General features: G+C 41.9%; 1 protein-coding gene across 1 annotated transcript in view; it reads left to right on the forward strand.

Annotated features, from left to right (window-relative positions):
* LOC141131687 (TRPM8 channel-associated factor homolog) overlaps positions 1–4,774 on the forward strand; it is a 47,535-nt gene extending 42,761 nt beyond the window's left edge. Inside the window, exon 8 of the mRNA XM_073619241.1 lies at positions 1,729–4,774. Coding sequence (XP_073475342.1) covers positions 1,729–1,980 — 252 coding nt within the window. The 3' untranslated portion in view covers positions 1,981–4,774. The remainder of the gene's footprint in view (positions 1–1,728) is intronic.
* The last annotated feature ends 12,783 nt before the right edge of the window (positions 4,775–17,557 follow it).

The following is a 17,557-nucleotide window of genomic DNA, read 5'->3' on the forward strand; positions in this document are numbered from 1 at the left end:
ATGGTGTGAGGAGCAAAGGAGAGCTGTTATTGACACCAAAATCCTGAAGACACCTTCTGTATGTCTGATGTCAGCTCTTTTGTACTGAAGACTTTGTAGGGGATCAGGGTTGTTGTCAAATGCAATCCTTAAACTGACCATGTACTACTTGAATTTTGGCCAGTTCCCGATAAACGTGGAAGAAATTCAATCAGTGTGTGGCCCTGTCAACCACATCCAGCCCGACATCCCCTGATTGAAAAATCAAAGGACACAGACAGAAAATTGTTGGACAAAGATCAGTCACATCCAAACAGATCAGTTGCAGTCTATTAGTACCTACTTCTGTTTTTGTTTTTAATAGATTTTCTGCAACCTAATAGTGAACGTTTCCCTTCCTGTGTCTCAATGGATCTCCTGCAGCTTTATATAGCCAGTGATGTTCATCTGAGGCTATATATATATATTTTGAGAATATGTCAGTATTGGTCCTCATGATGTTCCAACACATTGCTTTTCAAATAATTTGTTCTTAAAGTGGAGTTCCACCCAGAAATTGAGCTTCCGCTGATCTGGTTCCTCCCACCCTCCGGTGTCACATTTGGCACCTTTCAGGGGGTAGGGGGGATCAGATACCTGTCTAATCCAGGAATCCACTTCCAGCAAAAGATTGCAGCAGTATCTGCGGCGATCTAATTCATGTCCGGCCCCTCCCCCCCCCCCGCTGTCTTCTGGGAGACACAGGTCCCAGAAGACAGCAGGGACCACTCAGAACGCGCAGGGCGACTCGTGAATCTGCAGTAGGGAACCAGGCTGTAAAGCCACAAGGCTTCACTTCCTGATTCCCTTACTGAAGATGCCGGTGCCTCCACCCGGAGCCGAGGGATGGGTAGGCTTTGGATGAGGACATTGCGGGCGCCCTGGACAGGTAAGTGTCTTTATTTTAAAAGACAGCAGCTGCAGTATTTATAGCTGCTGACTTAAATTTTTTTTTTTACCGGCCGGAACTCCACCTTCGCATCAACTTGATTGTATGTATGTATGTATGTATATATATATATATATATATATATATATATATATATATATATATATATATATATATATAGTGTATGGTATGCCTAATTTCTATTGTGACTATTTTGCTGACCCACTGGCTCCAGTACCTGGTTAAAAGTACAGGTTTGCATCTTATAAAAGTCAGGGAAGTCCTTATCTTCATACTTGTTCAGGAACTGTCGAAACTAGATAGCCAGCATGACAGCCAGGCAACTAGCATTTTAGGAGCCATCAGTGGCAGCCTTCATGTTTTTTTCAGGAACTCATGATTTCTGGAGCGCATTTGAAACATTGTACCAATACTACAAATATCCATTAAAAGTTCACCTTTTATATGACTTTTGGAAACAGTCCAATGCAGGCAGCATCTTTTCATATAAGAATTTCTCTGTTTCTCCTCCTTTCCATGCTGCAGTGTGTATGGGCAAAGTAGAAGGAGACTTAGAGAAAGGGTAAGGCATAGAGCAATAAATAGGTACAGCTGGGATTAGATTTATATTGGGCTCCAACTGCAGTACAAAAATGAAAATTAGACCAAGTAATGTAATATAGTAATGTAATGTATAGTTTGACTGGAGTTTACCTTTAATGTACATGTACAGTAACTATATGCAGCTTTATAGAGCATACATGATAAGTTGTATGTAGTGAGGTTTTATTAACATGTTTCCCAACTCTCTTGATTTTCAGTTACAAGAAGGATTCGGATGGAATCCCTTTAAAAGTTTATTTGCAGAGTACCAGAAACTGTCAAATGTCAGTAGAAATAATTTGGATAAGATGAATCTCTGGGCAGAGAAATTCTCTCAAGCTGTCAATAAGAACTTGGCTCCATTCTTCCAGTCCTGGGGGTGGCCCATTGAAGAGAAAACCAGGCAGAAGTTAACCACATTACCTATGTGGGAGGAGAATCCTATGAAGAAGTATATCAGTTCTGACTAAGGGCATTTACAGAAAGCACACTGTATCCTATTGTAACGAGCAGAAATATAAAAACAAACCAGGGTGGATATAAATCAATGATTTAAAAAAATAAAAATAAAAAATAAAAAAAATCTGATTTTTTTTATTTAAATCGATTTTTTCGATTTTTATCAAATTTATTTTAATAAAATGCTTTTAGAGTAAAAATATATCTAAAGATAGTTTTCTATTTAAGATACATTAATAATTTAGTTTATTCAGTATAAAATAGAGCTTCGTTATGTAGCATGAGGCTGTATATTCTGCAATATTTACATTTATTTGTAAACTCATTCAATGAATTTAAGCTCTGCAAGCTTGGATAACATGCACTGCATTGATACATTCACATAATTTCACATTAACCATGAGATTAACCAAAGTTCAGGAATATTCCTTTATCCCATTGTTTTGCAAATCTATGTACACTACAAACTGTATGATTGAATCGATTCTGATATTTATTTATTTTATTTATTTCAGGTACTTATATAGCGCCGTCAATTTACGCAGCGCTTTACATATACATTGTACAGTCACATCAATCCCTACCCTCAAGGAGCTTACAACCTAAGGTCCCTAACACACATTCATACATATACTAGGGCCTATATACTACTGTTTTACTAACCTGACAGATTATTATTCTAAATAGGAAACCTTCATTTTGTTTGCAATTATTAAAGATTCTAACTACCAGCAAGAATAAGTCCTTACATTTAAAGAGCACCTGTCATTTCAGATCCATCATGGCAATGCCTGTTAGCAGGCATCCACTCACCTATTGCGCCACTTCCCTCACCTTGTTGTGTCACTGCCGCATCACCAGCCGTCCCATTAAAGTGAATGGGACTGTCGGTGAGTCAACAGCGGGTCAGAGGAGGAGCCACTGCAGGACAGAGATGACAGTTGCTCTTTGAAAATTATGATTTAAATCGACTTGATTTAAATCAAGCCTTTTTACTAGTGATTTAAATCAAATGCACTCTGAAACAAACCAAACCCAGATAAACTACTTGTTGAAAGCATCGAATGGCTAAAGAATTTTGTATAATCCTTTCTTTTTTAGATTTCAGTTAAGATTTTTAAAATTCATGGGGCTTTGTGCATAAACCTGCACTTAGAGCCCTTTCACACCGGGCCGCTCATAGTGTTTTACCGTCGGATTAGCGGCGCATTTCGGACTCTAGCGGGGCGCTTTTACCCCGCGCTAGCGGCCGAGAAAGGGTTAAAACCGCCCGCAATGCGCCGCAATAGCGGTGTTTTGCCAGCGGTATCCCAGCGCTGCCCCATTGATTTCAATGGGGAGCAGCGGTGGAGGAGCGGTAAACACACCACTCCCTCACCGCTCCAAAGAAGCTGCTGGCAGGACTTTTTTTCCCGTCCTGCCAGCGCAGCGCTCCGGTGTGAAAGCCCTCGGGCTTTCACACTGGAGACAATGCTGCAGCTGTTTGAGGGCGGATTGCAGGCGCTCTTTTTAACGCTATAGTGCCTGCAAAACACCCTCGGTGTGAAAGGGGTCTTAGAGATGCCATACTATTTCAGAAATACTATGGAAGCGGTTTGTTTGGACCAAGCTGGCAAAAGAAACTATTTACTTTCCTAATCAATGAAGCGGATGTCAATGCTATATAAACTGTGTTTAGCATCAGCTACAGGAATCCTTGCATTTATTTATAAAAATACAAGACTTTCTGAGCAGCACTCAGCCTGACTTCATTTTGTACTGGGAACGGGACAGGAAGTCCTTGTACTGCTACTAGAACACAGCACTGTATACTGTATGCAGCAAGCGCTACACAGAGGTTATACAGTGCTGACAGACACTGCATTGGTTACTAAAGGAAATCGTTCGGACCAGCTTGGTCCAAACAATCTATTGAAGTCATATTATTCCTGGAATTGGGCTTGAGCTCTCCTGTCCTGAAAGCCCTAGGATCATTGGTTTGAATCCCAACCATGACATGACTACCTGCATGTTTTTCTTGTGTTTGTGTGCATTTCTACACACTTCAAAGACATGCTGGTGGGTTAATTATCCCCTGTCTAAATTGTCTGATGTGAGTGTACAATATGTAAAGTGCTGTGTAAAATTGTTGGCATTGTTTAAATACATCTAATAAGCAAAAAACCACCCTTATTATTTTACCAACGTCCCTTATTAACAAGCTGAAGCCACAGGTGCCGCCAGCTGATGGCAGAGAAAATAGAGAACTTCCAGAACTAGCAGACTGAACCTGTCCTACCTGCTTCGTTACATAGCGGTGTACTTAATGTGGTTTCTGTTTAACTAGGATTCTCATGAATCGTGTGTTTGAATTGGATGCTGTGCTGTGTGAGTTTAACTAGAATTCTTATGCGCTGTGCATACTTTAGAAGGGCAAGTGAGACAGACTACAGTACTGGGTGTGACCCACCAACATATCACAGCTCAGATTAAAGAATATTACTGTATATTTTATTAAAAAATAAAGCATGAAAACACACTGATCTACAGTACATTAGATGACATGCTGGCCCATTAATCAACCAAACTCCTCTCTCTAATCCTTTGACTGCCAAGGAATGGATAAGCTGTCATCCGATAATATTACTAACAAAAACAGAAATACTACTTTATAGAGTCTTCAACATATAATATGTTTCAAGGTATTACAAACTGTAAAGAAACTATTGTATAAAATGACTCCAGTTAAATGTAATGATCAAATGTTGGTGCTCACATTTTTTTTTTACTACAAACTATACAGAGAAATAAAGGTTTTTAAACATTTACATGTATTGATCATTGAAAAGACGTATTATATTAATCTTCATCCATTTCATTTATACATCGAAGATTGCTAAATACTTTAGTTCCCCTTTTACCTAACTGTAGCAATACCTTTACCTTTTTTTTATTGAAGTATACAGAAACACTTATGACATGTCAGGCAGCATATGTAGTTACTGGTATATAATACAGCAGAAAGAACCCAGCATTTTAGGTTAGCAGAGTTATATTTGCAGAGCAGTGGATGGTGCCAGTAGAGCAAAGACTGGTGTCAGTAGGGCAGTGGACGGTGTCAGTTCATTTTTAAGACCCCTTTCACTCTCAGCCACGGCCAGGTTAGCGGTAAAGTGCCGCTAGTTTTAGCAGCACTTTACCATCATTTTAGCTGCGCTTTTAGGCTGCTAGCGGGGCTCTTTTAACCCCCACCGGTAGTGGCCGAATAAAGGGTTAAAAGCGCCTGTGTTGCGGCTCTTCAGCAGCGCTGCCCCTTCATTTCAACGGGCAGTTAACAATAATAAAATAATAATAAACAATAATAAAACATACAGGGTGCGGCCCCTTAATCTATGCACCCGGCCCCTAATATCTACATGTGCCGGACGCATAGTTTTTTTTTTCTTTTTAGAAGCATATGATTAGAGCAGCGATTCTCAACCAGGGTAAGGTTCCTCCAGAGGTTGCTAGGGGTTCCTTCAGCATTGGGCAATTTCTGCCTCTCAAATAAGTTCCTACTGACACCATTGATCTTTTTAACTATCTGTAAGGATGTAATTCTTCCCAATGACCACAAGTGTAAGGACCATTCTTCCCACTGACCATCACACTAATGTATCATGAGTAGATTTCTAATTTTTATCAGGGGTTCCCTGAGACTGGAGAACTATTTCAAGGGTTCCCCCGTGTTGAAAAGGTTGAGAAAGGCTGGATTAGAGTCTGAGGCTCTAATTGGCTTCAAAAAGGATGGACTGCACTGTCCCCCTAGCCCACCCAGTTGTGTGACATTAGCAAATTAATATTCGCTAATGTCTTCCTGCTTCTCCTCCTGGCCAATCAGGAAGTGGGTCCTGAGACCCGATTGGCCAGGAGTCCTAAGACCTGATTGCCCGCGAGATCTAAGTCCTGATTGGCGGGAGGAGAAGCAACCGCCGGGACTCGGGAGGAGATGCATGGGGGGGGAGCCGCGACCTGGATGGGGTAGGGTAAGTGCGGGGCTGGCAGGGGGTGTGACGGGCAAGCAGAGCGGTGATCAATCAATTGACGGGGGAGCAGTGATCGATCGAGCGACGGGGGGATGGCTGGCTGGATGGGGGCCACAGTCAGCCTAGGGTTGCCACTTTTTCTTCAAGCCAAACATGAACACGGCAATTTCTTTTTTCTTTTTTAATATACTTTATAGCAGTGGTCTCCAAACTGCGGCCCAGAGGCCAGATGTGGCCCTTTTCTTGCCTTTATCCAGCCCTTGGAGCACTATTCCTCCCACTGATATGAGACACTATTCTGTCAACTGACACCAACAATAGGGCATCATTTCTCCCACTGACACCAACACAATACAATTCCTGCCAATGATACCAATGATGGGGCACTATTGCTCCCCCTAATACCAATTGTGGTGATGTTTACTCCCACTGATGCCAGGAAAATGTCCACTCCTGCCACAGTCCAGTCCCCATATAGTCTAAAGGACAACAAACTGGACCTTTGTTTAGAAAGTTTGGAGACCCCTGCTCTATAGGATAACAGACCTGGGACACCTTTGGGCACTCCAAAGAGAATAGTAATGCATAGTGCCCCCTCAGGTTCTGTTCCGAACTACTGTACATTCATGTCTGAAAAAAATGTGTCTGGGTTTCAGGGGGACTGAAAACCGGACACATGATTCCAAACACGGATTGTCCCAGTGAATCCTGGACAGGTGGCAACCCCAGGGCCGCCCGGCCGCCCCCCCCCCCCCCCCCCCCCAAGAAAATTATGCACCAGCTGCCACTGCTAAACACTGAAGTCCCAAAAGGGTTAATGCTTTCTGAATTAATGTTATTCACTGTGGGGGAGATTTACTAAAATTGGTGCACACAGATTCTGGTGCAGCTTTGTATAGTAACCAATCAGCTTCTGTTTTTGTTTTTTTTTTTGGTCAAAGCCTAATGGAACAAACTGAAGTTAGAAGCCGATTGGTTACTATGCACAGCTGCACCAGATTCTGTGTGCAGCAGTTTTAATAAATCTCCCTCTTTGTTTCTTACCTGGGCATGTGATTGTTCTAGCAGATAATAGAGTGGATAGACCCCAGTGGAGCTGATAGAATACCTCCTGCTGGTATCCTGTAGAGCAGATGTTACCAGATATATGACACTACACAGGAAGGGCTGGACTCAAAACTAGGTGAAGTAATAGAAAAGCATACAAGTGACAATAAAACAACCCTTACTTGAGCTGCTTAAAACACACAATGTTCAATACTCTTGGGGTTTCCCAGCCTGCCTACTTGTACGTAAAGAAGGTCGCTCTGCGAAGATTTCTGGAAGATACCCCAAAATTTTGCAACCGTTTGGATGTGCCGGTGATAGAAATCCCGGGGTGGTGGGAAAGAATGGAGAACATAGAAAACCCAGAGGAACAGGCAACCTATTTTTAATACAAAACGCACAGAAGTAAAGAAGAAATAGGACTCAAGGGAATCAGGAATTATGCTTTGCCCTAATAATGTAGTGGAAAATGCAGAGGATCGGGCATCTTAGTATGGAGGGAGAGGGGAAGAGGGGTGAACGGGTACGGGACCCCTGAGTTGTTTTTTTAGGGGAGGTGACGGCTCTTGCAGTGACCACACCGAGTGCAACCTCCAGGGGGGCAACCGAAGGGCTGGGAGGAGTTCGTGGGGCCTCGGTTGATTAGGTCATGGGGAGGCCTGTATACCCACATTGGGGAGGGAAGAGGTAGGAGGGGCGGGTGTGGGTACGGGAGGAGTGGGGGGAGGGGACGATAAGGGGAGGGGAGTGCGGGTCGGACCCCTACTGGGAGGGTAGGGGGGGAGTGGGTGAGGGGAGGGGTGGGTTGTAATTAAGAAAGGGTACCCACCGGGAAAATATGACACAAAATTACTCGGACTATCACTCCGATGCAGGGTTCAAGACAGAGAATTCCTAGAAATGAAAGAATGCCTAGCGTAAAAATAATTTCATACAATGTACGCGGTTTAAATTCCCCCACAAAGTGTGCTAATATCTTGCATGAACTAAAATTTCTGAAAGCTGATGTGGTTTTGCTGCAGGAAACACATTTATTCCTGGGCAAGAACCAAAAAATTTTTTCTAAGGAATTCCCAGTTTGGTTCTACGGGGATTCGCCTTTAAGCCGGGTGAAAGGAGTTGCCATAGGGTTTGCCAGTAGAGTAAGGTTTGAATTGTTCGAGAGAAAGACGGATCCGGATGGGCGGCACTTATTCTTGAGTGGGAAATTAAATGGAACTGATTGCTCACTGGCAAACATATATGGCCCTAATAAAAACCCAAATAGTTTCTTGATAGGGATGCTGGCCGAATTTATGGAATTTAAGAAAGGGGTGGCCATAATGGCTGGTGATTTCAATCTCTGCCTGGATCCAGGAAAGGACAGCACGTCGCATGCACGGGGATGGGTATGACATGGAACAATAAAGTGAAACAGAAACTGCATCAGTATCAACTTGTAGATGCATGGAGGTCGCAGCATACTAACTCTAGGGACTATACGTTCCACTCTCCCATGCATGGGACTTACTCCAGACTTGACTTTTTCCTGATCGAGCATAGATGGTTGGAGGCAGTGACTAGCTTAAACATTGGAATAATGACTTTTTCTGATCATGCGCCTGTAAGTTTAACATTGAACATAGGACAGCTTCAAATAAAGAGTCGTTTTTGGAGGTTAAACGAAGATTTACTAAATGATAAAGAGATAGGAAAACTTATAAAAGAAGAATTAGAACTGTATTTTAAGATAAACGAATCAGTGGAGATATCAGAAGCTACCATGTGGGAGGCCCATAAAGCCTATATAAGGGGTATCCTGATTAAAGCTGGCTCGGTAAAAAAAAAAAGATCAAGGCAAGATAAATTAACCTTAACAAAAGAGATATTTGACTTAGAGCAGGTGCATAAGTCAACCGAAGAGAGGGAGGTGCTCTTAAAACTCTATCATAAAAGAGAGGCCACGAGATATCTAGTAGAACAAGAAACACAAGCAGCATACAATCTAATAAAGAAGGAGAGGTATATTGTGGGAATAAACCGGGGAAGTATCTCGCAAAGACACTAAAAAAAGAAAACTATTAACTATATTGAGAAAATCAAGACAACAGCAGGAGATACGAGATACAGAACTAGTGAAATTGCCATAACTTTTCAAGATTACTATGGGGGGCTATACTCTATTAACAAGAAGATTACAACAGATGAGGCTGATAAGAAAAGGGAGAAGATGAAAGCTTTCCTAAAAGACATAGGATTAAATAAATTAGCAGAAGACAAATGTAGTGAACTAGAGGCCCCAATAACAGAAGACGAGATTAAAAAAATAATAAATGAAACACCGGTCGGGAAAAGCCCCGGGCACGACGGTTTAACTATACTAAACTACAAAAAATAGGATTTTTTATAACAGCTTACCTGTAAAATCCTTTTCTTTTGAGGTACATCACGGGACACAGAGCCTCAGTAATTACTGATGGGTTATAGGGTATCACTAGGTGATTGGACACTGGTCACACCCTAGACAGGAAGTTCAACCTCCTATATAACCCCTCCCCTTCCTGGGGATGCCTCAGTTTTGTAGCAAAGCAATATAAGTGTATTATAAGAGGGGCAGGACCTCTGTGTCCCCTGATGTACCTCAAAAGAAAAGGATTTTACAGGTAAGCTGTTATAAAAAATCCTATTTTCTTTCTCATACATCACGGGACACAGAGCCTCAGTAATTACCGATGGGATGTCCCAGAACAATGCTATTTGAGGGGAGGGGACCACACAAGGTAGGGTGTAATCAGACCTGAGGACCTCGTACCGCTGCCTGCAGCACACTACGCCCAAAGGCGATATCCTCATGCCTTCCCACATCCACCTGATAAAATCTGGTGAATGTATGGACTGAAGACCAGGTTGCGGTCTTGCAGATTTAAGCCATAGAGGCCCGGTGATGCACCGCCCAAGAAGCACTAATAGTCATTGTAGAGAGTGCCTTGATTTGAAAAGGTGGAATTTTCTGTTTCAAACCGTAAGCTTAAATAATCATTTGTCAAATCCATTTTGAAATGGTAGACTTTGACGCTGCCTGTCCTCTATTGGGACCTTCTGGCAGTACGAACAAAACATCCGTTTTGCGAATTTGAGCAGTTGCTTCCAGACAGTGTTGCCAACTGTCAGTATTTTTACTGGCAGCCAGTAAAAAACGGCATTTTTCTCCTGCCAGTAAATGCCAGTAAGAGAAAAAGTTTGCCAGTAAAAAATATGGCTGTGACGCTTGGCTCGGAACTGGGCATGCACAGCTAGGGTCCAGAGCCAGCCGAGACCATCAAAGTGTCTGCTACAGTGTGTTCGGGTAGTACCGGTGGGGGGCTAGTCTGGTGCCAGACCAGCCCCCTAGAGCCTTGTGTGCGGTTCTGCGGGACGGGAACAAGGCAAGCCGGGAGCAGGACTTTCAGTGCTGTTTGAACTGGAGGGGACTGAAGGGACCACCTGGCATGGAGAGAGACTTTGACTGTGACTCAGGAGGGGACGCGTTGTGTCGATGATCTGTGCTGCAGCACACTGCTGTCAGTGTCACTATGAGAGTCAATTTCATGTGTGTGTTCAGCCCATTCTAATTTCCTGTCCCTGAGCCACTTACTTACTATATTGAAAATAAAATAAGAAATATGCTTTTTGCCTGAATAGCTTGCCTTAAATCACATTGCTAATTGCACATTAGAATTATTTGTAGCCCAAATACTGAAATTTGCACTTAAAACTGTAATTTTGTAACTTTTGGAAATGCCAGTAAAAACTTGGCTGTGCCAGTAAATTGTGGGTGTCATGTCAGTAAATTTTAATCTGGTAGGTTGGTAACACTGCTTCCAGATAGGCCTTGACTGCTCTTACTACATCCAAAGAAGGTAGAACAATATCTTGGTTTAGATGAAAATCTGAAACCACTTTCGGTAGAAAGCTAGGATGAGGGCACAATACCACTCTATCCTTGTGTATGATTAAATAACAGGAAAGAGCTGCTCTGATACTCTTCTAGTAGAAAAAATGGCTACCAGAAAAAATTTACTTTCTTGTCAACAAGACCAAGGGAATTTGACGTATTGGTTCAAAAGGCTGTTTCTGTAAAACTGACAGACCCAAATTCAAGACCCAGGGGTTTAGGGGTGCCCTAACCAGAGGATTAAGACGCGTTACCCGATTATCAGCATTCCGGTTGAGGGAGGAGCCTGGTAATGGCTCTGTGCACGGCGTGAGGATCCTGAGAACCCTCTCCCTGCAGCTGAGAGGAATGATCGGCCTGATGAGAAGGTGTAGGTAGCTTCCCTCCCCGCCCCCCCTGCTCATCACTCACTGAGCTGTCTTGTGGTGTAAGCCAGAGGAAGTTTGTACCTGCGTCTGACTGCATCCCCCCCCCACCCCTCCGTAGTCGGATGGGCTAGAAGGCTCATCGAGGATGGGGGGTTAGGAGAACTGGAAAACCGCGGAGATCGGAGCGCTTCGGAAGTGACGGCAGCAGGGAAAACGGTGCGCTGCTGGGGGCTGTTTCAAGTCCCCAGCGGTGTTGCCGGCCGCGGAGAGCGGAGGAACCAGCTGAAGTGCACCGGGGAAATTTCGGAGGAGAGAGCCAGGAAGGTGGGTGAGTGGAGCAAGGAGCAGCGGCAGTGGACACTGAAGAGCTGAGAGCAGAGAACAGCTGAGACTTCAGCGGGTCAGACAGACCTGGGCAGATTGATAACATCAGAGACAGCACCTGAGCGTTCGCAGCACCAGAGAGCAGCAACAAGCAGTAGCGAGCGTCCCTTCTTGTCCCAACTTCAACAACAACTAAAAGATAAGTACCGTTTTTTTTTTTTTTTGGCTTTTTTCTATTGCAATTGTCTTGAAGTGAACAGGCAAAGGAAAAGTAATAGAACAAAAGAAAGGGAAAGGGAAAGAACATATTGAAATAAAACGAAATAAAATGGAATAAAAAGCGAAAGTAAATGAAAGTAAATGAAGGCGAAAGAGCTGAAAAAGTAGAATCAAGTGAGCTAAGAAAAACAATAAAAACAGGGGGGGGAACAGCGGAGAAGGAGAAGGTGAAAGAGAGACAAGCCAACGGAAGAGTTGTCTCCCAGCCCCCACCTGCTTTTTTTTTTTTTTTTTGCAAATGGTATTAACTATAGGCTCAATAGTACAAACTATAGAATAAGAAGAAATTTCATAGTAACAAAATGTGGAACATATAAGCTCATACTGGAACTATACTGCTGAATATATAAATCATCTTGCTGAATACTTGAATTAGATTGCATTATACCGCTAAAACATTTGAATTATTTTTATGAGCACCTGGGCCCTCATGCACACGGGCTGTTGGGAGAACGTTGTGAAAACGCCAGTGTCTTTGCAGTGACTTTTTTTTTTTTTTTAACTTTTTTCAGCGTTTTTGCAATAGCGTCTTTGAGCATTTTTGAGCGTTTTTTTTTTTTTTTTCCTCCTCTTTTGGCTCTTTTCTATTGCAATTGTCTTGAAGTGAACAAGCAGGGGAAGAGGCGAAAGAGCTGAAAAAGTAGAATCAAGTGAGCTAAGAAAAACAATAAAAACAGGGGGGGGGGAACAGGGGAGAAGAGAAGGAGAAGGTGAAAGAAAGACAAGCCAACGGAAGAGTTGTCTCCCAGCCCCCACCTGCTTGCTGCTGCTGCTGCTGCAGTATCTCCCTTTCTTGTGAATTTTTTTTTTTTTTTGCAAATGTTACTAACTATAGGCTTGATAGTACAAACTATAGAATAAGAAGAAATCTCATAGTAACAAAAATGTGGAACATATAAGCTTATACTGGAACTATACTGCTGAATATATAAATCATCTTGCTGAATACTTGAATTAGATTGCATTATATCGCTAAAACATTTGAATTATTTTGCTGAGCACCTGGGCCCTCATGCACACGGGCTGCTGGAAAAGCGCTGTGAAGACGCCGGTGTCTTTGCAGTGACTTTTTTTTTTTTTTTCAGCTTTTTTCAGCATTTTTGCAATAGCGTTTTTGAGCGTTTTTTTTTTTTTTTTTTCTCAGCTTAAGAACGCTTATGCCACTTGCAGCTCAGAGACGCCTAGGTGGGCATGAAGCCATAGACTAACATAGACAGGCCTTTTTGAGCTGCGGAGGGGGCTCGGAAGGGCGGCTGTGGAGACGTCCATGTGCATGGGGACTTAATACTATGGTTTAAACAATTGAACAGCACCAAGGAATGCTTAATGTACTTAAGGTAGTAACATAACTTCTGGAAAACGGGGACTACTCATATCTCATTAATTATTTCTATTATTGGATTGTGGGGAGGATGCCGGGTATGAGAACGGAACAAAAGAAATATTAGTAAAAATAAGTCAATTTAAAAAGGCTGGGAGATTTTTTCATCATTAAGAGACCCCAATCAAGGGGTATTCTGGAAGGCAGCTTTGAAGATCTTATAAATCCAGCCATAGAAACAAACATGAAGGGGAAAACAACAAGAAGTGCGGGAGCAATACCGAAATCACCTAGGACCAGCCTAGGCCCAAGTCCAGGCCCTATGAACAGGTATATACAGCAAGGAATCGGAGAAGGAGAGAAACAAGTGGGTTCAAAGGGCAGACAAATAGATACAAAAGAGAAGGACAACAAGGATAAAAAAGGCCAGTATAAAGTACAAACAGAAACCAGCCACCTCTCAGAACCCAGAATGGAGCCAGAAATGGGAGAGGAAGACAGAGGAAAGGAGGAAGGACAACAAGGGCCACAGTTGCCAACAAAACAGGATATGGAAAAAATGTTTGCGGCACTAGAGAATTCCCTAAAAGCAGAGATGTCAACACTCCATAAAGATATGGGATATATGTTAAACAGAGTGGAAGAAGTAGAGATCAAAGTAGACCTACATCAAAAAAACATAAAGGAACTAGAAGATGAAATAAAGAAATTAAAACGGGAACAACAGGAACAATCATATAAAATAGAAGAGCAAGAAAATAGAGATAAAAAGAAAAACTTGAGAATACGTGGGTTACCGGAAACAGAACAAGCAGAAAATCTAATAGAAAAAATGAACAATCTCTTCAACCAAATCTTGGGAAAGGAAACAACTAACACAATAGGAATAGAAAGTGTCTTTCGAGTAAAAAAACCTCAAAGGTTCGCAAGGGAAACACCTAGAGATGTAATCGTACGCTTTGAAAAATGGGAAGAAAAAAAACAGATCTGGATAAACCTAAAGAGGAAAACACAAATAGAGTTTGCGGGAGGTAAATTACAAATATTTCAAGATTTATCTCAAGAAACGTTGAAAAGACGACAGATACTAAAGCCATTATTAGAAATCCTCCGGGAGCAAGAAATTCAATACAACTGGGGTTTTCCAGCATGTCTAATAGCAAGGAAAAACGGAATAAGTGCGAGGCTAAGACATGTGGAGGAGATTCCGGACTTTTGCAACAAACTAGAAATCCCCTCCCCAGAACTGGAAAAATACGCAAATAGTCAGGAGCGAATAACGGTAAGAGATGACCTACAGTGGCAAGCAAATTCAAGGATCAGAGATCAAGATGTGGACTCTCGAGGAAATTAATATCTGAGAAAATACCATACAACGGTGCAAGGGGCTTTAGAGTGGAAAGGGGGGGGTGGTCTGGGGTTGATGGGATGGGAAAAAAGGAAAGTGAAAGGATTGGTAAAACACAACAAAAACGCAGGGAGAGGGAGACAGGGACTCACGGAGTGGACAGGGGGTCGCCCTATTAGTGCTTAGGCAGGGGGGGAATAGGGTGTCTTACAGAGCTCCGCCTCACAATAAATAGAGCAGAGGGGGCAGAGCGTGCCCCACAAAACAAAGTAAAACGCTCTCAGCTCTAGAGAATATGGGGGTAAAAAACCCATATCAGAAAAAAGGGAGGGGGAGGGTGGGAGGAGGGAAAAGAGAGGGAAGGAGGGTGGGGAGGGGAAGGTCTGAGTCACATGAGTTTTTACATAGGCACACCTATTTTGAGACAAGAGATGAGGAGACCCCGTGCGTCCTGCTGGGTGTCCCCTCCATCCGGTCTCCTAGGGGGACCGCGTGGGGGGGAGGGCCGGAGGACGGGCGGGGAAGAAAAGGCACAAGAATGGAAAACGTAAATAGCATAAAAATAATCTCTTACAATGTCCGAGGACTAAATTCCCCAGGGAAGAGAAACATCATCCTCCGAGAACTAGAAAAAAGTAAAGCAGAAATCATTTTCCTACAGGAGACGCATATAACCCAAAACTCAAGTGCCAAAATTTATTCAAGAAACATACCAACATGGTATCAAGGAGACTCGCCAATAAGAAGGGCTAAAGGAGTAGCCATCGGTATAGGGAAAAATGTACGTTTTCTAATAGATCAAAGGAAAATAGACCCGGAGGGTCGATATCTTTTTATTACAGGAACTATACACGGGGTAAAATATACATTGGCCAATGTCTACTGTCCTAATAAGAACCCTAAAAAATATTTGATAGATATAATTAAAATACTAATGGAATTCAAGCAAGGAAAATTAATACTAGCTGGAGACTTCAACTTCAGCATGGATAATAAAATGGACAGTACCTCAAGAGTAAGGGACAAAGAGGTAAATCAACTAAAGAAATTAAAAAGAACATTATATGAACAGCAACTAATAGACCCTTGGAGAATTCAGCACCCCAGCACAAAGGACTACACATTCTACTCAACAGTACACAAAATTTACTCCAGATTGGATTACATCATGGTCGAACATAGAAACTTGGAAGAAATAGAAGAAACAAAAATAGGCATAATAACCGCCTCAGATCACAGCCCAGTAATCTTGAGAATGAAAATAAAAGGAGAAGTCCTTGAAAGGGGTCCATGGAGAATCAACGAAACTTTATTAGAAGACAGTGAGACCGAAAAAAGCATCATAGAAGAAATTAAAAGATATTTTGAAGAAAACGATACACCAGAGGTATCGAGGGCGACAATATGGGAGGCGCATAAATCTGTTATTAGGGGCAAGTTAATAGCTATAGGGGCAAGAAAAAAACAGGAAAGGAAAACAAACATGCAACAAATAATTAAAGAAATTTATGAATTGGAACGAAAACACAAAAATCAAGTAAACAACAAAATCTTCGGCCTACTATCTCAAAAGAGAGAGCAATTAAAAGACTGGATGGAACAAGAAGAAAGGAAGGACTACAACAGAGTAGTACAAGAAAAATATAAATGGGGTAATAAACCAGGAAAATACCTAGCAAATCTGGTAAAAAAAAAGAAGTCTTTGAATTACATTGAGAAGATCAAAAATGAAAAAGGAGAAGTGGTAAATAAAACTACAGATATAGCGATAACATTTCAAAAATACTTCAGCTCCCTTTATGCAATAAAAGGACAGGAAAGTTGGAAAGAAGCGAATACAAGAACAAAGAAGATACAAGAATATTTAAAAAAAGCAAACTTACCAAAACTAAAAATAGACCAACTAGAAGAATTGGAAAAAAATATTACGCATGAAGAGGTAAAACTGGCATTAAAGGAAACTCCCGTAGGAAAAAGCCCAGGACCAGACGGGTTTACGGTCAAATACTATAAAAAATTTGAAGAACAGCTGACTCCAAAACTATTAGAATATATGAATTCCTTAGGGGAAGATGAAGAAATAAGAAGTGAATCGTTATTAGCTCATATTACAATACTACCAAAAGAAGGGAAAGACAAAGTTAACTGCTCAAGCTACAGGCCAATAGCCCTATTGAACGCCGATACGAAGCTGTACTCCAAGATCCTGGCCTCTAGGATAAAAAAACTAATCCCACTGTGGATCAACCCGGACCAAACTGGTTTTGTCCCGGGGAGAGAGGGGCGGGACAACAGCCTAAAATCATTATTGATGTTGCACAAGAAGGTGCAGAATGAGACCCCAGTTCTATTCCTGTCATTGGATGCAGAAAAAGCATTTGACAGGGTAGACTGGGGTTTCATGATGGATACATTGCGGCACTTGGGTATCGGGACAAAAATGATGAAGTGGATAACAAATTTGTATAATGGCCCGACAGCAGTCGTAAAAGTAAACGGTAGACTCTCTCCAAAAATTAAGATCCAGAATGGAACACGGCAAGGCTGTCCACTGTCTCCACTATTATATGTATTGGCTTTAGAACCACTATTAGCAACACTCCGCAATAACAAAGAGGTAGAAGGAGCGAAACTAGGAGGAAAAGAGCATAAGATCGCTGCCTACGCGGACGACATCTTGATGTACGTATCCAACCCAAGAGTGTCACTCCCAAACATACTGAAAGAAATTAAAAAATACGGAGAACTGTCAAACTTCAAAATTAATCCAATAAAAACGGAAATATTAAACATAGGTCTAGAGAAAAAGGAAGTTCAGTTTTTACAAAAAGAATTCCCATTCACTTGGGTAAAAGAACTAAATTACCTTGGAATTAAAATAACTCCTAGAGTCGAAAAAATTTATCAGGCAAACTTTATTCCACTGATCAATGAGGTCAAAGAAGAAATGAAAAAGTTAAGAATACAGCCACTTTCATGGATTG

Source organism: Aquarana catesbeiana, linkage group LG03 (assembly GCF_042186555.1).
Source record: "Aquarana catesbeiana isolate 2022-GZ linkage group LG03, ASM4218655v1, whole genome shotgun sequence".
NCBI classification, from domain to species: domain Eukaryota; kingdom Metazoa; phylum Chordata; class Amphibia; order Anura; family Ranidae; genus Aquarana; species Aquarana catesbeiana.